The 23,545-nt window shown below is 46.6% G+C and overlaps 1 protein-coding gene across 1 annotated transcript in view; it reads right to left on the reverse strand.

The window, feature by feature from the left end:
• LOC124622943 (paired box protein Pax-6-like) overlaps positions 1-23,545 on the reverse strand; it is a 341,169-nt gene that overhangs the window by 75,799 nt on the left and 241,825 nt on the right. Inside the window, exon 5 of the mRNA XM_047148734.1 lies at positions 10,358-10,513. Coding sequence (XP_047004690.1) covers positions 10,358-10,513 — 156 coding nt within the window. The remainder of the gene's footprint in view (positions 1-10,357; positions 10,514-23,545) is intronic.

A 23,545-nucleotide genomic window follows, 5' to 3' on the forward strand; every position in this document is an offset into this window, starting at 1 on the left:
GGGGAAGAGTATATAGAAAACGTGAACCATTAAGGCCACGATCTTAACCAAATGGTTCAAATGGCTCTGAGCACTATGGAACTTAACATCTGAGGTCATCAGTCCCCTAAGCCAGGCTCGGTGGCCGAGCGGTTCTAGGCGCTTCAGTCCGGAACCGAGCGACTGCTACGGTTCGAATCCTGCCTGCGGCATGGATGTCTGTGATGTCCTTAGGTTAGTTAGGTTTAAGTAGTTCTAAGTTCTAGGGGACTGATGACTTCAGATTTTAAGTTCCATAGTGCTCAGAGCCATTTGAACCATCAGTCCTCTAGAACTGAGAACTACTAAAACCTAACTAACCCAAGGACATCAAACACATCCATACCCGAGGCAGGATTCGAACCTGCTACCGTAGCGGTCGCGCGGTTCCAGACTGAAGCGCCTAGAACCGCTCGGCCACAACGGCCGGCCGATCAGAACCGTTATCGTTATTTATCATACAACACACAAACGTGAAGACTGATATCCACAGCTGTACGTTTCGGGAGGCAAGCTCGCATCATCCGCCTGTCTCCGTTCAACCTTTCATACATACACATTTAAAGAAGCACGAAAAAATCATGAAGTAAAATGAAAGAAAGATACCTTGTCTTACTTTAAAATAAGCAACACCTGATTCTTTGTTTCGCTTCTTTGTACTACCGCCCACTCCCTAAAGTGCTCTTTTCCTACAGTGATAACACCGATCACATTTGGTACATCAACTGCCCTCCTCTACACCGGCTTGTTCTCTAAACAAGTATCTTCACAACCACCATTTTCAGTCCTTAAGCTGGATAATATTTAGAACACCATCCTATAGTTTCTCTATTTTTTACTAAGCCTGTCTCGAAAATGTTTGGCTGACGGGGTAAATGCTTTCGTATTTCGGCCAGTAAAAAAGTTACGGGTATTATGAAACAGTGGAAAACTTTATTTTGACAGCTGAACAGTTACTGAAGAGTTAGATTTGTTCACGTCTGGTTGCGATACGCTGTACGGTAGAGGTCTGCTGGTAGAGTGGCTACACTTCATGTGCTGCCAGCCTGTGTTGTGTGGAGAAATCCCAGCGCTAGCGGACGGTACTGGCGCGCCGTCAGCAGTAGTTGCAGACTTTGCCGCTCCAGTGCGCGGCGCTGTCTTCCGGCAGGTGCGATTCGCGAGCCGCCATGTTTGCCGACGCGTGGCGTCTTGGGCGCCAGCCGCTGCCGCCGCCACGGCGCCCACCGACGCCGATCGATGGCGGCTGCCGGCGCGCGGCGCTCCCCGTTGTGTTCTTCGGCGGGCCGCCGTGCCATCCGGCGCAGCAGTTCTCTTTAAGGGCGCCCCGGGCAAAGAAATTAAGCGAGATCTGCCCCGGCTGCCGGCTGCGGGCGACCGTGATAGGGGGAGGCGGCCCGTGTCTCTCAATTTGATTTTCATTCCTCCGGCCCTAATCGCCTCGGTGCTCGCTCTTCTACCGAGACAACCACTGGGCGCCTTAGTCCCAGACACGCAGACTTTCACCCGCACTGTCTCTTCTCACGAGAACATTACCTTCCTAATCCACATTTTCCACCCCATGCTTTACGTCAAATAAACGAAGTTTAATGAAAGCATCTTCGCGCAAGGTATGTGAATGTTTCTGCTCTGCCGCGCGGTATTAGCCGAGCGGTCTTAGGCGCTGCAGTCATGTACTGTGCGGCTGATCCCGGCGGAGGTTCGAGTCCTCCCTCGGGCATGGTTATGAGTGTTTGTCCTTAGCATAATTTAGGTTAAACGGTGTATAAGCTTAGGGACTGATGACTGATGACCTTAGCAGTTAAGTCCCATAACATTTCACACGCATTTTTGATTCTGCTCTATCTGCAAGTTGTCGGGCAAGGATGTGTGTGATGTCCTTAGGTTAGTTAGGTTTAAGTAGTTCTAAGTTCTAGGAGACGGATGGCCTCAGCAGTTAAGTCCCATAGTGCTCAGAGCTATTTGAACCATATCTGCAAGTTGAATCTTTCGTAGAAAACAGGAGCGGATACGTGGAGTTGTTCCTCATTCAGTAAGTAAGAATACACAGGAGAAAATATAACGGAAACGCTGTGTCTCCATATTAACGTCAGGTATCTTAAACGTATCTCCTCTTACTCTTCCATACCCTACGGATGACGATACTTTGGTGAGCAGCCGAGCGGAGCGGTTGTGCGGTTTGAGGCAACATGTCACGGACTGTGCGGCCCCTCCCGGCAGAGGTTAGAGTCCTCCCTCGGGCATGGGTGTGTGTGTTGTTCTTAGCATAACTTAGTTTAAATAGTGCGTAAGTCTAGGGACCGATGATCTCAGCAGTTTGGTCCCTTAGGAATTCACACACATCTGAACATTTTGTTTTGGTGAGCAAAATGTTCAGATGTATGTGAAATCTAGCGCGACTTAACAGCTAAGGTCATCAGTCCCTAAGTTTACACACTACTTAACCTAAATTATCCTAAGGACAAACACACACGCCCATGCCCGAGGGAGGACTCGAACCTCCGCCGGGACCAGCCATACAGTCCATGACTGCAGCGCCTCAGACCGCTTGGCTAATACCGCGCGGCATTTGGTGAGCAGAGGCGCAAGTTTCTTTCCTTTTAAAACTCTGGCTCGCGAATTTCGCAATTCCCTGCAAAAGCCTATCCTCTAGAGTAGAAATGTGGAAAGTGCGGCACCACAACTTACGCGAAGAAATGTAGCCATATGGCCTATGACCTACGAGTATACAGTGTGTCTGAGATCCGTACTCCCAGGTCGTAATATTGTAACTTACATGCACACTGTCTCATGAAAGCCGGCCGGTGTGGCCGAGCGCTTCTAGGCGCGTCAGTCTGGAACCGCGCGACCGCTACGGTCGCAGGTTCGAATCCTGCCTCGGGCATGGATGTGTGTGATGTCCTTCTGAAGGAAATACCCTTAGCGGTATAAAATGGTTCAAATGGCTCTGAGCAGTATGGGACTTAAAATCTGAGGTCATCAGTCCCCTAGAACTTAGAACTACTTAAACCTAACTAACCCAAGGACATCACACACATCCATGCCCGAGGCAGGATTCGAACCTGCGACCGTAGCGGTCGCGCGGTTCCAGACTGAAGCGCCTAGAACCGCTCGCCCACAGCGGCTGGCTGAAGGATCAGTGACCTCGAAAGTGGACTAGTCATTGGATGTCACCTGAGCAACAAATCCATCGGGGACATTTCAACCATTGTAAAGCTGCCGAAGTCGACTTTCGGTAAAATGATCGTGAAGTGTAAACGCGAAGGAGCAACAACAGATAAACCAAGACAAGCCAAACCTAAGGCACTGACAGACAGGGCCTGTCGAGAATTGTGTAGGATGGTGGTAAAAGTCACATGAAATCAGCGGTAGGAATCACTCCTGAGTACCAAAATTCTGCCAGTAGGCCAGTTGGCACAATGGCTGTGCGTAGGAAATCAAAAACGATGGTCTACATTTTCGAACAGCTCCTCAAATGACACACTTTACTGCAGTCAGTGGAAAGCTAATCTTCAGTTGCTGTAAAGAGCGACGCCATTGCACAGTGAATAACTCGAAACGAGTAATTTGAAGTGATGAATGACCCTGCATCCTGCGGGAATCCGATGGAAGTGTTAGGGTTTGGCGAATGCCTGCAGAACGTTACCTGCCTCCCATCATGTTTAGTGCTGACAATGAAGTACAGCGGAGTTAGTAGTACCGTACGGTGGTGTTTTCCTTGTTAGAAAGTGGTTCCCTCATTAAGAAAGCTGTAAATGCGTAAGTATATGAATACATGTTACATCATTGTGTACTGTGTACAGTAGAAGAATAATTCGGACACTTCAGAGACGATGACTGTTTCTGCCAGCATGCTTTGCACCCTGTCATAAAGCAGTATCTGTGAGGCAATGGTTTGTTCTAAATAACAGTCCTGAAATGGACTGACTTGCCCTAAGTCGTGACCTGGGCCCTACGGAAAGCCTTTGGGACGAGAAAGTCGATTTCGCACCAGACCCCAGCGTCCAACATCAGTACCTCCGCTTGAGGAAGAATGGGCTCCCATTCCTCCGCAGACATTCAGACACATCTTTGGAAGTGTCCCCAGCAGAGCTGAAGCCCTTACAAAGATGAGGGCACACCCATATTAATGCCCACTAATAGCTGCTCAGATACTTTTGGTCAGGTAGTGTACATACAGCGCGCCGGCCGAAGTGGCCGTGCGGTTAAAGGCGCTGCAGTCTGGAACCGCAAGACCGCTACGGTCGCAGGTTCGAATCCTGCCTCGGGCATGGATGTGTGTGATGTCCTTAGGTTAGTTAGGTTTAACTAGTTCTAAGTTCTAGGGGACTAATGACCTCAGCAGGTGAGTCCCATAGTGCTCAGAGTCATTTGAACCATTTGTACATACAGCTTTATGCGGCTCCATGTCAACCTTGACATCTTGTGGAGCATCTCTGTGGTGACCATGATTAAAATCCTTTTGGGTACTGCACCGCTTCATTGTATAAAATACTACAATCAAAACCAATATTCCGATCGCATTGCAACGGCCTCCCTCAGGGAAAGACCGTTGTAATACGTTCGAAACGTTGGTTTTAATTACAGTATTTTGTACAATGCAGTCTTCGTAGCTTTGTCTGTAGCTATCCTTCGAAAGTTTTTCTCATAACATTTGCGCAATTCTTCAGTAACCTCGTACCAATGTTGAGGCTCATGAGACTTATTATTCCCCGTAGGAAGTTGTTTTTTCTTGATAATGACCCATATTTTGGATGGCCGTTTCAGTGAGACTGGAGATGTTGCTGAACCACACCCAGTACAGAAGCTTTCAAATTGTTCATCAAATCACGCACCTGAATAGCAAAGTGGACTAGGTTTCCGACCTGCTGTAAGCACACATAATACATGGTTCCCTCGCTATTGAGCTGAGGGCTTGAGCATATTTGCAACATGTCCGGAAAAGAATTTCCATTCACGTACCCCTCCGACAAATACTGTCCAAACAGCTACAGTGATGACAACCAGTCCATATTATAACATAAGGCGGGTTCCTTTCAGCTATTGGATATATGGTGAACTTTCTTCGATCAGAAAATCACATTCCCCCTCGTCACAAAATAACAATAATGAGCAAGACATGGAATTTGGAAATTGTGTCAACAAAGGACGGTAGGCTGCAGCTTGGGGCTTCAGTTCATTGTCAGACAATTTAGCCATAAAAATCAGTCAAAATCGTTCCATTTTGAAGTAGTTTTTAATGTGGTCGTGCGTTGTTGGTCACGGAACTTAGAAGTTCATCTGCTATTTTAAAAGTAGATGTCACTGGATACTGCTCATTTCCGAGGTATGGTGCTTTCTCGGGCACGCTGTACAATTTCCACTTGACAATATTCTTCGTCGTTACCTTCTAACAATCTGTGGTAGTTTTTTTTAACGCTTTCACACTATATACTAGTGTTGTTCAATCACATGACTGGGAGTGAATGCACAAAGAAAAAATCTTCTTTCCATATACAAAAGTAAGCTTTAAGAAATCTTGTTTCCGGTTAAGGCGCTCAGTCCGGGACCGCGCGACTGCTACGGTCGCAGGTTCGAATCCTGCCTCGGGCATGGATGTGTGTGATGTCCTTAGGTTAGTTAGGTTTAAGTAGTTCTGAGTTCTAGGGGACTGATGACCACAGATGTTAAGTCCCATAGTGCTTAGAGCCATTTGAACCATTTTTTTTTTTGAGATCTTGTTTCCATAGACAAAAATAACCTTTCAGTGGCATGCAATAAACATATCGCAAGGAAGAGTTGACTCAGAATGAAAGGTTAACCAAAATATAAACTCACAAAGTGCATAAAATATATTCTGAAACACTATATTCATATGTCCCGCCATTACCTAGTTTAATGAAGTTACGTTTGAAAATGAAAATCTCTTATTTTTACTGCTCCTATTCCTCCGTTTTTGGTTTCCCAATCGGTGGACTGGAATGAGCTTTAGTGATAGTTTGTTTTTCCTTTTTTTTTTAAGGTCAGAAGTATGATTTGTGCCAGTGTCTAGTTCCTATTAACATTTGTCGCGCAAACAAATTTATTTTACGGATACAATACGAGGAAATACCAACGCGTAACGTTTCTGTTATACCATTCATCAGACGTATACAGAATTTTTATTGCCAATGTTTACTAAGACATAATTTTGAACACGGGGGTTCAGGAAATACCGGCGTATAGTTTCGGTTGCAGCAAAACTCTGTGCAATGAATTAACTTCGAAATTTTAAAATCAATTTCCCGTTTGGTCCCATTTCATTACAATTCGTTAGAGTGCGGGCGAGAATCGAAACCGGCGAGGAGCGAACGTGCTAATTTATTATGGGTTATCGCGTTGCGGTATTGTATCTGCTTTCAAACGCGATATCATAATTATGACAATAAAACACGTATGACACCGATGTGAAAAAGGTACATGTTTTATTTTCAAAAATAAAATGGCTGCAAAGGACTGAATGAATTTAATTGTGTCTCGGTTAATTTGAATATCTACGTACATAAAATGAAGTTTCCTGCATTGGGCAATGTTGCTCCTGGGTCTGGCTTCGTGGTTTATTTTTTATCGTTTCATGTATTCCAGGTATCAGTCTTAATTGAAAAATAAGTCACGGAGAGGAAAAGCGTTTCTCGGAAAATGCGTACACTGCCCAGTATTATGAAGAATGTGTTATTACAGTTACGACTTACGTGAAAAGCTAAAATTTTCTCTTCTTCTTATCTAAGTACACGGTTGAAAGACGATATTTGTTAAAATATTTGTAGTCAAACATTATGTACGGGTCATGAATTTGTCGTGAATAATTAAGGAACCGACTGATCACACTAATTACTGTTATGTAAATAAATAAGAAATTAAAACGACGTCCTTGATCGGTCATTGCCTCCACGTAACAGACTATAATATTCTCATTCGTCTGTCGTACAAGAATCGACAGGACCTTAATCCCCCCCGCTGATAAGAAACAGAAAACAACTTTGAAGTGGAAATAGTACGTCAGACCATTATTCATTGCTGAATAAGTATGCCTACTTTTCTGCAATCGTCCTTTCCGGCCAACGATATTGTAACAGGCCCGAGATGCCATCTTTTAACCAACATATGGTGATGTCAAGCACAAATGCAGAGATTAAAATTGGTTGAAGCCAAAATTCGAGCACCTACACTCCGTTATCATCACACAAGTGCTGTCAACTGCAGAATTCTCGTTAATGAACAAAGTTTATGCTGTGGCATATCATGAATACAATTATCTGGACTATTTTGTGATGGGATATGAACGTTTAGTGGCTCGCTACGGACGTGCTAATAGCTCGTCACAGAGACACTACAATGCGCCCAAAATTGAATTTTTCAGGTAAAATGATCGTAGTTCGTCGATTTTATTTCTCGAGAATGTATTATCACTGCTCATGCCTACTTTGAAAGGTCTGAAAACTGTTACGGGCTAGATACGTTGTGTACTGCATGGTGAGGCCCGTACATCTCTACAACAGTACACGGGCTTGGAAGTCAAAGCTCCTCTATTGCTAAATACACGTCGTATACTACGACTGCAGTTCTGAGATGTCTCCAGTCTAGTATATTGTACAAAGCATGTCAAGTTGCCTGCACTCAATGCTCGACATGGTTCTACGTTCTATAATTTAGCTCTAAAGCCGGCCGGAGTGGCCGTGCGGTTCTAGGCGCTACAGTCTGGAGCCGAGCGACCGCTACGGTCGCAGGTTCGAATCCTGCCTCAGGCATGGATGTGTGTGATGTCCTTAGGTTAGTTAGGTTTAATTAGTTCTAAGTTCTAGGCGACTGATGACCTCCGAAGTTAAGTCGCATAGTGCTCAGAGCAATTTAGCTCTAAAGTTACCAGTTAGTAAAGTAGTCAGACTTATTTAGTCATGATATTGGGCAATACTGTGTGATGATTTATTATGAGGACTGTTCTGTTAGTGGAGTAACCTGATGTTCTCTTGAATAAAACCGGTTACACGTTATAAATGAGTGTCTGTACAGCTGTGACGGTTTCTTATGAATATAAAAAGTTACGATCGTTGCCCACAAGGAGACTGGCTGCCAATTGATGGCGTTGCGGGTACATGACGCGGTGAGGAAAGTATACGGAGTGATTCAGTTGCCCCTACCGATGTCGTTTTACGCAATCTGCAATGTTATAATTACCTGCCGTTCGCGAACCACATGCGACGTTTTCATGTTCTCTCGCTGACTACGCGCAAACTATTAGTCCTACAGAGAAAATTAACAGGACTCTATTGTAAGATAGTTAATGTAGTTAAATTTTGTACTGGGGTACGTTTTCGAAGGAGGCCATACTTTTAGAATTATTCAAGAAAAACTTGCAAGAGTGACCTCCAAACGCACCCCACTCCACCACTCAGCCCTCACCGGCCTGGATTTCTAATATGTTGTTCATGGCACTCGCTTCCACTACCGTAGAAAAATTAGCGACTGCGCTAATTATTTCACACATCCGATCTTCTTTGCTCTTCGTTGTCTGGCCTTATAACGCCATTGGCTTAGTCGAACAATTACATATTGTAAAATTGACTTTTGAGTAAGTTTTATCTATTTTGTGAATTTTAACTGCATAAAATGAACTATCGTTGTATTCGTGAGGCCTTCTGATTACGAACTGCTGTGCATTAAGGTTTAAGTTTGAATCAAGTTGTCAATGTCACTAGTTTTAGCGTAACGTTTACAAAAGTCGTTTTTCTTTCATTACCATCATCGGCACCCTTAAATTAATAGTGTAAACGAAGTAGCTGACTATGCTGGTGGCGTAATAGAGCAATCAATAGAGACCAAAAAAAAGGTCGAATATCTGGGATAGTTCGTGTCGGCAGAAATTTTTGTGCAGTGGTAGGAGGGAGTCCCATTAACAACATATCACAAATCCTGATGGTGAGGGATGAGTGCGGCGCTGGAGGTGCGTTTGAAGGCCACTTTTGTACACTTTTCTTGATTAACTCGAAAACCATGGACTCCAGCCAAAATACATCCTAACACAAAAGTTAACCACATTAAATTTCCTACAAAAGGTCCCTGTTCATTTTTTCTGTGGTTTGCTCCTTGCGAGAGAGAGCATTTGAAAATCTTGCACGTCGCTTATGAAGATCAGAGGTATGCGGGTTGCATAAAAAGACATCGGTAGGGGCAGCTGACTCGCCCTGTATAAGTAGAGCTGAGACGAATAGAACTGATTCTCACGGCGATAAGGACCGCAAATGGAGAAATTCATTGACATAAGCGACTTGGAGAAAGAGCTGATTGTTATGGCCTAGCACCTTGGAAGAAGCTTTTCAGTAACCGTGAAGCTGGCGTACTATTCGCTTGCTACTGTCTTGGGTGCCAATGGAAAATGGATGAAGGACATTGAAACCATCAGTAGCTGACAAGGCTCTTGGCAAAAAATTGAAATGAGAAGTTTCCCCACTCTGTGAAGCAGGACAGATGGCGATCTGTGGCAGAACTGATGACGGATTGCAATGTTGGTGCACCCACAAGTATTCGGAGCTCACCAGTTAAAGCACATTGTTGAGCATGGGGCTTCGCAGCGGATGATGCCCATGTATTTTCATGTTTACCCAACGGCACCGCCAATTACGTTTGCAGTGGGCACGGAAACATCGACATTCGACCATGGAGCAATTGAAATGTGTAGTCCGGTCGGATCAATGACGTTTATAGTTAGATCAGGTCGATGGTAGTGTCGGGCCCTCAACCAAGCGAACTGCTGTTCGAAATATTCAACATGCCACGATCGCGGCCTGGTGGGGACAGTGTCATTTATGGGGGATATTCACCCGGGCTTCTGTGGAGCCTGTGGAAGTAAACGAAGGCTCTACAATTCTAGGTCAACATTATTCGGGCCACACGCATCCTTTCATGCTTGATGTCGTCACGGACGACGAAGACAGCTTCCAGCACGATAACTGCCCGTGTCACAAGGCCAGAACGGCGCTACAGTGGTTTGAGGAGGATCAGAGTGAAATCACGTTGATGCTTGATCTGATCCCGACGGAAGATATCTAGTACGCTATCGAGTGCGACCACCTGCGTGCCCACAAATCACACGTCCGTAATTGCGTGACCTGTTCGTAGACATTTGGTACCGCATAGCTCCGGAAACCTACTAAGCGCTTGTAGAATCCATGACATGCAGAATCGTTGCTGTACTGCATTTCAAAGGTGGACTAGCACGCTATTAAGTAGGTGGTCGTAATGTTTTAGTTCACCGGTGTGTTTAGAGGCCGTGAGTGGTGGCAGAGAAGCTGCAATTAGAGCGCAAGGCGGCGCGTAGACGTACCTTTCTCGAGGGAGTCGATCTGCTCGTTGGTGAAGGAGGTGCGGTTGCGCTGCAGCTTCCGCTTGAGGCGCAGGCGCAGCTGAGAGTCCTCGTCCCCCGACGAGTTGTGCTCCGAGTTGCCGTCAGACGTCGTTTCGTGCGACAGCTCCCCCGTCACTGCGGCACAAACCACACAACGTGCTCAGCGCAGGAGCGAGGTTGTTCAGTTGGCAGTACACTAGCAGAGAACCAGAGGTCAGGCCTCGCCACTGCATACTGTGCCACGCGAACCTGAATGTGGAACAGCTCGTGTGCTGAATATGTCTGACCTCTCGTTCACTCCTTCATTAATCGTGGATCTCGAGCTTAATCTGAGATAGGAGCATTGCCTCTACTATCTATACCACAGATAATATTACGAAAAGTGGTCATAAAGTTTTAATTACCTCGCCGAAAAAATTGAGTTATACAATTAATTTTTTTTTTTGTTTTCAGGCTGGAGATAGTTTGTCTTTGCACGTCTTAAAAAATAGCCTCTTGCATCTAATTGTAACTTTTTATTTTAATGCAATCACACGTAATTTGTCAGTTTCGAAATCTACTGCAAAAATGTCGTCTTGCCTCAGTATCGGCGCAAGATGAATTTGACTACGGAGTAAGAGTACAGTACTCACAAAATATATTTTTATTCAAGGACAGTGTAGGACTGTGTATTAATTAATTAATATTAGTATAAGTTGCATAGAATAATCATTGTGTTTTGCAACAGTAATGAAAGTCTCGTTACGATCAATTACGTTTCGCTTTATTCTAAAGCATCTCCAGTGTAAGATTTACTATTGTTTACTTCATTCTTACTGTTGCTCCAAGTGTATGCGTTCGATTGTAGCACACAGCACTTTCACTGGATTAGATGGATTCACATTTCTGAGTTTTGAAGAACCACTGTCATCTCGTCATTTCGTAGCACACATATATGGAAAAGAACGCAAACTTCTTTTTGTGGTATGGTATGGACAAGTTAATGTTCTGAACATTGTTATTATAGATTTGGTAGCACAACCTGATTGAAAGTATATGGTAGTGCCTGTTTGAACGTTTGAAATGGTGTACTATTTTATCTATTTACGTATTAAGTCTACAAAAAGGTATTTAAAAACCAACGAAGAGAAATATTTTAAATTTAAATTTTTTAAATTAGATTTTTCGGTCATTTGCGATTAGGTCTCCTGGCCCCTCACGTGAACGTATACTGTGCTGATCAGTCAGCTATGGAAACAAACCCTAGCACGTTAAAACTATACGCCAGATCGAAACCCGGCCGTGCGGAGTGGCCGCGCGGTTTGAGGCGTCATGTCACTGATTGCGCGGCCCTTCCCGCCGGAAGTTCGAGTCCTCCCTCGGACATGGGTGTATGTGTTGTTCTTAGCATGAGTTCGTTTAAGTAGTGTGTAAGTCTAGGGACCGATGACCTCAGCACTTTGGTTTTCGTAACTCGTATCCGGAACCTTCCTTTCGCTGGGATTGCTCTTAGCTACTGCGCTGTTATCAGGTGTTAGGTGGGGCAAGTTGGTTAAAATGCACAAATAACCACGCGCTCATAGCTAGTTGGGAGCTCCATAATGGAGAACTTCCGACCCATACTTATCCGGAAATTTTTATTCGATTCCTCATTCCTAAGTGACTCTCCGACTAAGTGAGTATATTAGGCTGGACAATGGCGGAAGATGTGTGCTACGAAGGCCCACGTAGAGCGAATGAGCAGCGAGCTTACGATGAGGGAGGACCTGCCGCCCCATCCCTCGCTCCCACCCCCACCACTCTCCCCGCGACTGGCAGCGAGCCTCATGTTTACTCGTGGCCTGCGCTGCCTTCTCTGCTCTACCCCACTCTTCCACCGCGCGCCACTCGCGTGGCTGCGCCTGCAGCAGCGCGATACACACACACGCGCCTGTACGCTTGGCTGCCTGCCTTCAGGCGCTGCTCCGATCCAGCCGCCCCGCGTAATTAAAACTTGCAGACTCGCTTCGTCACGCTCGCGGCCGCGTGCGCGTCCGCTCCAGTCGCTCATAATATTGGCCACGGCTTTTTATTTTGCTACCACAATTATTAATGGACTCTTTTCCGTGCTCGCTATATTGGAACAAACAGAGGACGGTGGTTTATTTTTCATTCAGGATATGGCGTGATTAAAACGATTGTCGTGGAACAGAAACTGCTTCCGTTTCTGCGAATGCAAGGGGCAACCTTTTTTGATAAAGACACGTCTCGGAGTTTCTCAGTGATCAGTTTTGTACTTTGGAAAGACGAAACGATATCTACTAACAGAAGGGAATGTTATTTTGCTTCGACACACAGAGAACCGTACAAGGATATAAGAGCTTTCGATGTACCATGTGAGATTGATATCAAGATCCCATGTACGCGAGTGGTACTGAGTTTACAGGACAGATTTACAAGCTTCACTGATTACTAACTGTGGCTTCAAAAGACAAAATGGTTTTAAAGGCATTATTGTTTGCAAAGGAAAGATAAATGAATTCAATGAAGTGAATAACGGGCTTCCACAACCAGCGCCGATTTGAATAAAGTTTGGCCGCGTCATTGCAGAACTCCAGCTTTATAGCTGATTTACTGTTTCATAATAACGCGGTCTAACACCAAAAACGATTTTATTCGGACTGTGTATGTGGTAGATTCAACCGTACCTGGGAGCTGTATGTATCGAGTTTTTAACTATGTTTAAATGATACTCTAAATGAAAGTAATAAGCATCTGGTTAATGAATAATATCTTAGACGGCTTCACCAACTACCTAGTATGTTCTTCTGAAAAAACCGGTAGGAAAGATGACAATCTTGGAGAATCAAGAAAAGCGGTGGACCCGTATGAAAGGAACTGGTTTACTACTTCTCACGTATTTAGATTTACCCCAATATTTCGAGATAACGGAGATGCGATACAAAGCCAGAGGGTGTCAGAATGTGAACTAAAAAGTCTCTCTTTCAGAACAAACCTTACCTTTCCTGTACAACTCGTAAGAATTATGCTGTTATGCACTGCAGTCGAAGCATTCTAAAGCGAAATAAGGAAAGTAACACAATCGTTCACCTTATCGTTTACAGTCCGAATAATTTCCGGTAAAAGGCAAATGAAGATGCAAGAGCGCACGTCTAATGCAGGTCTGTTCTAATTTTCAGCCTGCCAGTCACTGTTTACTTAATTCAAGAACTATTAAAAAATGGTTCAAATGGCTCTAAGCACTATGGGACTTAACATCTGAGGTCATCTATCCTGTTGAATATATTTAGTCTAACGCTCCATGCATAATTTCTTTCGAAGTGAACCCTTAGGCTATCCTCTCAACTATAGGGAAAAGAGAACTGAAAACGAGACAGTTCGAAAAAAGTAAGTAAACTGTTGATTATTTCAAAGTATTCGTCATAAGTGTTGATATACGAGGGTTGTCCAGAAAGTAAGTTCCGACCGGTCATGAATTGGAAACCACAAACGTTTTATTTGCAACAGTTAAGTACACCTTCCACCTTCTTCTCTACATAGTCGCCGCTCCAACTTCTAGTGTTGCTGAAGTGTTGTATCCACTTTCCAATATCCTCGTCATAGAAAGCAGCCGCCTGTGCTTTCGGCCAGTTATCTGCACTGGTCTGCAGCTCGTTGTCTGTGGAAAAATTTTGTCTTCATAGCCGGCGGTTCTTGTGAGCAGAGATGAGACTCAGGGCGAGCCAATTATTGTGGGTGATCAAACACTTCTCATCGGAAACGCTGCAGGAGCGTCTTCATTGCCCCTGCGGTGTGCGGCCGAGAATTGGCATGAAGAAGGAACTGCTCGACAGTTGTGTTATGTGGGCTGCATGATACAGGCGAAATCTCTAACTAGGCCCTCATACTTGGCGGGAGACGCTATTCCCTACGAATCTTTACGTGCTCACTGCTCACTTAAAACTGAAAAGAGCGACGCGACACGATCGATGGGCATACTAGAGACACTGCCCAACACATCTGTGCAAAGCTTTACCGGATTTTCCATTTCGTGAACGATCGGAACTTACTTTCTGGACAACCATCGGCCGGCCGAGCGGTTGTAGTCCCTACAGTCTGGAACCGCGCGACCGCAGGTTCGAATTCTGTCTCGGGCATGGATGTGTGTGATGTCCTTAGGTTAGTTAGGTTTAAGTAGTTCTAAGTCTAGGGGACTGATGACCTCAGAAGTTAAGTCCTATAGTGCTCAGAGCCATGACAGCCCTCGTATTTACCCACTGTGAGACAGTACGGTCAACGTCTTTATGGAAAAACCTTTGCGGCTGCATGTGGAATCATGAATGCACCCATCTCTTCGTCCGAAGCAAATCGACAGCCACGAATGCTCCAGAAATCTGAAAATCGCATGGGTAGAGGTCTGGACTGTGTGGAGGACGTGTAAGGGCTTCCCAGCGAAACTTCTGCAGCGCATTCGAAACAGCCTTTGCAACACATAGGCAGGTCCACATGTTCCGATCCCTCCCAATGCGACTGTCGTACTTTTGGATACCTGTGGAAAGACATTCATGGCTGTGGTCTTCCTTTGTACGAAGAGGTGCACGCTTGGATACAATCACGGTTCCGTAGCCAGACGAAAACATTATTCCATTAAGTTATTGACCATCTTGTCTCGCAGGGGGATAAGTGTATTAACAATTACGGTGATTACACTACTGGCCATTCAAATTGCTACACCAAGAAGAAATGCAGAAGATAAACGGATATTCATTGGACAAAGATATTATACTAGAACTGACATGTGAATACATTTTCACGCAGTTTGGGTGCATAGATCCTGAGAAATCAGTACCCAGAACAACCATCTCTGGCCGTAATAACGGCCTTGATACGCCTCGGCATTGAGTCAAACAGAGCTTGGAAGGCGTGTACAAGTACAGCTGCCCATGCAGCTTCAACACGGTACCACAGTTCATCAAGAGCAGTGACTGTAGTATTGTGACGAGCCAGTTGCTCGGCCACCATTGACCAGACGTTTTCAATTGGAGAGAGATCTGGAGGATGAGCTGGTCAGGGCAGCAGTCGAACATTTTCTGTATCCACAAAGGCCCGTACAGGACCTGCAACATGCAGTCTGCATTATCCTGCTGAAATGTAGGGTTTCGCAGGGATCGAATGAAGGATAGAGCCACGGGTCGTAACACATCTGAAATGTAACGTCCACTATTCAAAGTGCTGTCAATGCGAACAAGAGGTGACCGAGACGTGTAACCAATGGCACCCCATACCATCACACCGGGTGATATGCCAGTATGGCAATGAAGAATACACACTTCCAATGTTCACCACGATGTCGCCAAACACGGATGCGACCATCCTTATGCTGTAAGCAGAACCAGGATTCATCCGAAAAAGTGACGTTTTGCCATTCGTGCACCCAGGTTCGTCGTTGAGTACACCATCGCGGGCGCTCCTGTCTGTGATGCAGCGTCAAGTGTAACCGCAGCCATGGTCTCCGAGCTAATAGTCCATGCTGCTGCAAACGTCGTCGAACTGTTCGTGCAGATGGTTGTTATCTTGCAAACGCCCCCATCTGTTGACTCAGGGATCGAGACGTGGCTGCACGATCCGTTACAGCTATGCGGATAAGATGCCTGTCATCTCGACTGCTAGCGAAACGAGGCCGTTGGGATCTAGCATGGCGTTCCGTATTACCCTCCTGAATCCACTGATTCCATATTCTGCTAACAGTCATTGGATTTCGACCAACGCGAGCAGCAATGTCTCGATACGATAAACCACAATTGCGATAGGCTACAATCCGACCTTTATCAAAGTCGGAAACGTGATGGTACGCATTTCTCCTCCTTACACGAGGCATCACAAGAACGTTTCACCAGGCAACGCTGGTCACCTGCAGTCTGTGTATGAGAAATCGGTTGTAAACTTTCCTCATGTCAGCACATTGTAGGTGTTGCCACGGGGCCGGCCGTTGTGGCCGAGCGGTTCTCGGCGCTTCAGTCTGGAACCGGACTGCTGCTACGGTCGCAGGTTCGAATTCTGATTAGGGCAAGGATGTTTGTGATGTCCTTAGGTTAGTTAGGTTTAAGTAGTTCTAAGTCTAGGGGACTGATGACCTCTGGTGTTAAGTCCCATAGTGCTCAGAGCCATTTGAACCATTTTTGTTGCCACCGGCGCCAACCTTGTGTGAATGCTGTGAAAAGCTAATCATTTGCATATCACAGCATCTTTTTCCTGTCGGTTAAATATCGCGTCTGTAGCACGTCATCTTCGTGGTGTAACAATTTTAATGGGCAGTGGTGTAATATATAAACACACACCTACATAAATGTATGTCTAAATACAACAATATTCATTTCTAACCAATCAGTCATTATACTTATATATAATAACGGCTATGCGCAGTGGTTGCTAATATCATTTAGGCAGGACGGACATATTGTGACATTTCAGCTTGAGAATCATAAAAGTGAATTAAATGAACAGTAATTTACAGTCTAATACCGGAAATTTTTCTCAAAAGGTTGCGTATATAGCGGGAATGAAGCGAGTCCGCGGTTGTACTCGCGAACTCGTGTACTCGCTCTCCTTTCTACGCGGGCGGAGTCCGCTTGTACTCGACGAAACACTCTAATGACGAGTGGGCGGCGGCAGAGACTCAAGAGTTGAGTCACGGAGACGGCTCCAGTTCGGAGATGACGTCACAGGACTCACAAGCAAGCTTAAAGCGAGTACACACCGCTCATTTTTGGTCTCTGCTGTGCTCGGTTTCACAACAGAACGGGAAGGCCGCACCGCAGAGTGCAGATGGCGGCAGGGGTGGCAGCAATTCGCCGATCGCCGCTGGCACAGCTTGGCGCGTGCGCTGTGCTGGGCTACCCTGATGCCTTCAGCAGCTGCCGTGAGGGGGCGGGGCAGGGCGGCGCGGGGTGGTGGTGGGGGGCGATGACCGCGCCGCCGACACACGTCTTCAGGCGGCGGGCTTTCGTGAGCACGGACCACCGCGATGACTTAAGCTGGATCTCCACGCGCAACTAAAGTCGCGCCACTCGACAGACGCCAGCGAAATTGCACGGGGGAAACCTCCCAATTCCCATGGCGCCACTCAAGTGACGCCACGTTATGCCGTGCCACTACATGGATAGTTGCTCAGAAAACTTCGGGTAACATCTTTCAGGGCGGCCACTACAAGAAATTCTTGAAGCCTCTACGTATCTGCGTTCGACCAGCCTAATTTAGATTTTCTATGATTTCCCTAAATCACTCCATGCTGCCTTTGAAAGGGCACGACCGATTTCGTCCCCTATCCTTGACACAGTCCGACCTAGTGCTCTGTCTCTAAGGATCTCGTTGTCGACCAGACTTTAAACGCTAATCTTTCTTCCTTTCTTTTATGTATCTGTTCGCCTCCTTAGCTGAGTGTTAGTGTTGATGACTGCCGTGCGGAGAGCCGGGTTCAAATCGATGTACTGCTTGGGATATTTCATTGGTGGTGGATCAAATAAAACAAAATAAATATGCGTGACTAGTTCTTTGTTTGTACAAGAGCGTGCTGGAAAGTAATGCCTCCGATTTTTTGTGTGAAAACTCAAAGCCGCGCGAACCTTGACAAGACGCCTTAGATCGTACGGCTACCCCTCGCGGCCTCATAGATTCGAACATAACGTGAGTGTTAAGGGATGCTTCGTGAGCACAAATGGGGGTCCCTGGAGGGAAGATGACTACTGAGCAAATTTATAGAGCTGGCGTCTGAAGGTGACTGCAAAATGGCTCTGAGCACTATGGGACTTAACATCTGAGGTCATCAATCCCCTAACTAACCGAAGGACATCACACACATCAATGCCCGAGGCAGGATTCGAACCTGCGACCGTAGCGGTCGCGCGGTTCCAGACTGAAGCGCCTAGAACCGCTCGGCCACTCCGGCTTGCAGGTGACTGCAAACCCGTTTGACTGTTGCTAACGTACATTTCTTGTAAGGACCACGAAGATAAGAAAAATTATTGCCCGTACGGAGGGATATAGACAATGATTTTCCCCGCGCTCTATTTATGAGTGGAATAGGAAAGGAATTGACTTGTAGTTGTATAAGGTACCCACCGCCATGTACCTAAGGGCGGCTTGCGGATTTTGTACTCAGATTTAGGAGTAGAATGAGAAAGAGGAAGCCCTCTCATCTACGACAACGGTCTTGCCGCGGTGGCAACGCCGGTTCCCGTCAGATGATGATGATGATGATGATGTTTGGTTTGTGGGGCGCTGAACTGCGCGGTTATCAGCGCCCGTACAAGTTCCCAACATTTGCTCAGTCGAATTTCGCCACTTTCCTGGATGATGATGAAATCATGAGGACAGCACAAAAAAAAGCGAAAACACAACCGCGAGACTACGAGCTGCGGACGGTTCCCGTCAGACCACCAAAGACTATCAGCCATAGATAGCACAAGGATGGGTGACGATCCGGGTCTGTAGAGCGGTATTGGGAAGAGGGGTGTATTACACGCGCAAACAAAGTTGACACTCGTCGCGGTGACTGATGGGAGCGACCGTAAAAGCACTTCCCATTTACAGTCGCTCCCATCAGCCACCGCGCCGGGCGTCAACTTCGTTTGCGCGAGTAATTATTCAAATGGCTCTGAGCACTATGGGAGCATCTGAGGCCATAAGTCCCCTAGAACTTAGAACTACTTAAACCTAACTAACCTAAGGACATCACTCACACCCATGCCCGAGGCAGGATTCAAACCTGCGGCCGTAGCGGTCGTGCGGTTCCAGACTGAAGCGCCTAGAACCGCTCGGCCACACCGGCCGGCGCGCGAATAATACTCAGCCCTTGTGAGACCAATCGAGGAGCTGCTTGTTTGAGAAGCAGTGGCTTCGGTGATGAAAGCTGACAACGGCCGGTAGAGCGATGTGCTGGCCGCATGCCCCTCCACATCCGCAATCTGTGTCGCGGGTGAGGATGACATGGCTGTCGGTCGGTACCATAGGGTGTTCCTAGGCCTATTCGGACCGTTAGGTTTTTTTTCCATCATGTGTGGTAGTTCCCGCTTCACTGGCTTCCAGTTAAACCACTCTGTAAATGGCAAAAGAAAACTGTCCGGATAGCGCGTCTCACGAGAAGAGAAGAGCGACGAATTTAGAAACATGGCGCATCCGGAAGCGTACAGTCGTATTTTCTACATGTCATCCGTGAACGCGATCGGAAGTACTGCGATGCATACAAGATAGGGCGGTTCGTGAAGTAAAAATGTGGTGGTTGTAGCTGACCCCATTTGTGCGCCACTCGGAGCTGTCACTTGTAGCCTAGGAGTAATTTCCTGAGAGGGCTCTGGTAGCGAGGCTGACCTCGGCGGTACCTGGGGAGGCCATCCGTCTTCCCGGCGACAGCTGCTTTAATTAATGCCCGGCCCGGGGCTACGACTGAGGCGGCCGAGCCGTTTTTGTGGGCCGCTGCCGCCGCAATTAAACGCCACGCCGCCCAACAATTAGATTGTTCTGCGGCCGCCGCGATAAGAATCACCGAGTGGATAGTGTCTGGCCGTGAGCCGCATTACTGCCTATACCGGCTAATGGACGGCGGGTGCCGTTCCGATACGCGTGGCGGAAGACGGTGACACGTACCGCTACACCAGAGGAGCGCTTTCTTCCAAAAAAACGTGTAAATGCTCCAGGCTGAACAGTGGATCGGGGAAAATTCCGAGACACTACGGTGCCAGCAGAACACAAGACGCTCCGTAGCTGTGGACCCGGTTCCAAACGTCTATCGTCTGCATTCTCCTTTGCAATGTTCGTTCGGAAACTACACTCATGCTCATGCTGATACATGGTGAATCAACGCTCTGGTGCATTTGATCTGCGGTCGTCACACGGTGGCGCTGGCAGCAGTCCACATACGCAGAGGTGTGTCGGTGCATGTCAGAGTGCGGTGCAGTACTCAAGTGTGCAGACGGTTTCAGATGTGCTAATGGTAACTGTGTGTTGAAAATGGCTCAAAGAAAGCATATTTATGACGTTATGAGCGGTAGAATACTAGAGTGACTGGAGGCTGGTCAACCACAGCACGTCGTAGCATGGGCCCTCTGTGTGCCACAAAGTGTGATCTCAAGATTATGCCAACGATTGCAGCAGACTGGAAACGTGTCCACGCGCTGCAGTACGGGACGTCCACAGTGTACAACACCACAAGAAGACCGATATCCCACCATCAGTGCCTGCAGACGGCTACGGAGTACTGCAGGTAGCCTTGCTCGGGACCTTAGCTCAGCCACTGGAACAGTTGTCTCCAGACACACAGTCTACAGACGACTGAACAGACATGGTTTACTCGCCCGTAGACCTGCAAGGTGCATTCCACTGACCCCTGGTCACAGGAGAGCCCGTAAGGCCTGGTGCCAATAACACAGTACTTGGTCATTGGAGCAGTGGTCCGAGGTTATGTTCACGGACGAGTCCAGGTATAGTCTGAACAGAGATTCTCGCCGGGTTTTCATCTGGCGGGAACCAGGTACCAGATAGCGACCCCTTAATGTCCTTGAAAGGGACCTGTATGGAGGTCGTGGTTTGATTGTGTAGGGTGGGATTATAATTGGTGCACGTACACCCCTGCATGTCTTTGACAGAGGAACTGTAACAGGTCAGATGTATCGGGACGTCATTTTGCACCAGTATGTCCGCCTTTTCAGGGGTGCATTTGGTCCCAATTTCCTCCTGATGGATGATAACACACTGCCCCACCGAGCTGCCATCGTGCAGGAGTACCTTGAAACAGAAGATATCAGGCTAATGGAGTGGCCTGCCTGTTCTCCAGACCTAAACCCGATCGAGCACGTCTGGGTAGCTCTCGGTCGACGTATCACTGCACGTCTTCGAACCCCTACGACACTTCAGGAGCTCCGACAGGCACTGGTGCAAGAATGGGAGGCTATACCACAGCAGCTGCTCAACCACCTGATCCAGAGTAGGCCAACCCGTTGTGCGGCCTGTGTACGTGTGAATGGTGATCATATCCCATATTGATGTCGGGGTACATGCGCAGGGTTCAGTGGCGTTTTGTAGCACATGTGTTTCTGGACGGTTTTCTCACCTTATCACCAATGCCGTGGACTTACAGATCTGTGTCGTGTGTGTTCCCTACGTGCCTATTCTATTAGCGCCAGTTTTGTGAAGTGCCACGTTGTGTGGCATCACATTCTGCAATTATCCTTCGTTTATGAGCATGAGCGTAGTTAGGATAGACCGGCGTTCACTGACCTGTCGAGTTTCAAACCGATTGTCAGGCTAAGATTCGTATGCAGACATTGTCAAATAGCATCTTTTTACGACCATTTATTATGCACCATATTACAAGGCTGTGAGCGGAACACCATTCCTTGTGTACATTTTCGACAGACTCCGTTGGTACACCAGAAAAGCGGGCGATTTGGTTCACTGTATGGTCATGGGCCCGCCCAATCACGATATCTCATTTATGTCACGTTCCCACATCGCCCTATCTCAGTGTGCTGATTCCATACGACCGTCTATACAGACACATTACTTCACTGCCAAGACTAACGTCGCAGTAGAGGGTCACATAATGGCCGAGTGCCGGGTGGTTATAATTAAAGTGCAGTTAATCAATGAGGTCCAGTGCGACCTTAACTATCGTAAGGCAGCGAATCATGTTAAATATGCTAATGTGTTAATGGGGAACCAATTTTCCCTAGAAAAAAAATTAGTTCCAATTTTGGCCATCAGGTGCAAATCTGGCGCTATACAGCATCTCGTCGGCGTCTCTGATGCTCATATTGAACAAACTTGTTTGACTTTTATATCCACGTCCTGTTTCAAATCCACTGCATTCTATACGTATTTCTTGCATTCACAGAGCTAGATTTGCACTTGGTGGCCGAAACTGTAGCCAATTTTTTTTTCCCAAAGCAAATCGCTTCCGATTTAACGCATATCTATCACGTTTCGCTGTCATGCCTGTCATGCGATAATTACAGCCAATACTGGGCCTCTGTGAGTGTTGCACTTTAATTATAACCACCCAGCACCAGTTCTACAACATCTGCAGCGCTTGAAATTGACCATTATGCTGGTTTAAGTGGGTAAGTAGTACTAGGCCAAGAGCGCTCATGCTAACAATAAATTTTACGTCTGGAGCACAGTGTGGAGTGTGAGAAAACCGAAAGAAACGGGAACCGAAGCATTTGAGGTGTGGTGCTGCATAAGAACGCTGAAAATTAGCTGGACGGATAAAGTAAGGGATGGGGAGGTTCTCTACAGAATCGGTGAGGAAAGGCGTCTATGGAAAACAGTGACCAAAAGAAGGGAAAGGATAATAGGACATCTGTGAAGACATCAAGGAATAACCCCTGTGATACTAAAGGGAACGGTAGAGGGTAAAAACATAGCGGGAGACAGATACTGGGATACATCCAGAAAATAATGGAGGATATAGGGTGCAAGAGCTACTCTGCGAAGACGAGGTTGGCGCAGGAGAGGAATTCGTGGCATCCGCATCAAACTAGTCAGAAGTCTGATGAAAATCGGGGAAACGGAAACGAGGTCTTATGATAATGGTTTGGATTTTGATATGAAGTTATTAAGCTGGACAAGACGAAGCCGTTCAGTACGGATCCGGCTGCTTCGCAGTGGCCATGAATGACTGGTGCAGTTGAAGGCAAAATATTCTGCGTTGTTAGATCGCGTCATATTTCCCTTCAATTTATTTTGACGCTTCGAATCGTCTGATGGGATCATCTTTAGGATCTCGGGGAGTTAGTGATAGGTGGTGAAACAGGCAGACCAAGAGAGGTACGACAGTAATACAGCGTGGTTCAAAATGAATGATACAAAAAAAAAGTATTCCTGTGACTACAGAAATGACTTTATTACACAAATACACATACAGACTGAGCATTAACTCTCATCGTTCCTATGGCCATCCAGAAATGTATGATGCGGGCGGGCTCCGTTTTTGACACAGCAGATGTCTATCTAATGCTGAATTTCCTGCCAGACCCGTTCCACCGTAGCGCAATGAGTGGAGCTAAAACACGCCGACTATCCGGTGTCTTAGCTGCTGAAGTGCTGCGGAAATGGAGGTATGTATATCATGTCCTTCAGACATTCCTCAAAAAATCAATTGGTGCTAAGATCAGGCTATCAAGGGGGAGGGGGGGGGGGGGGGCAGCATACAAT

Source organism: Schistocerca americana, chromosome 7 (genome assembly GCF_021461395.2).
Source record: "Schistocerca americana isolate TAMUIC-IGC-003095 chromosome 7, iqSchAmer2.1, whole genome shotgun sequence".
Lineage (NCBI taxonomy): Eukaryota > Metazoa > Arthropoda > Insecta > Orthoptera > Acrididae > Schistocerca > Schistocerca americana.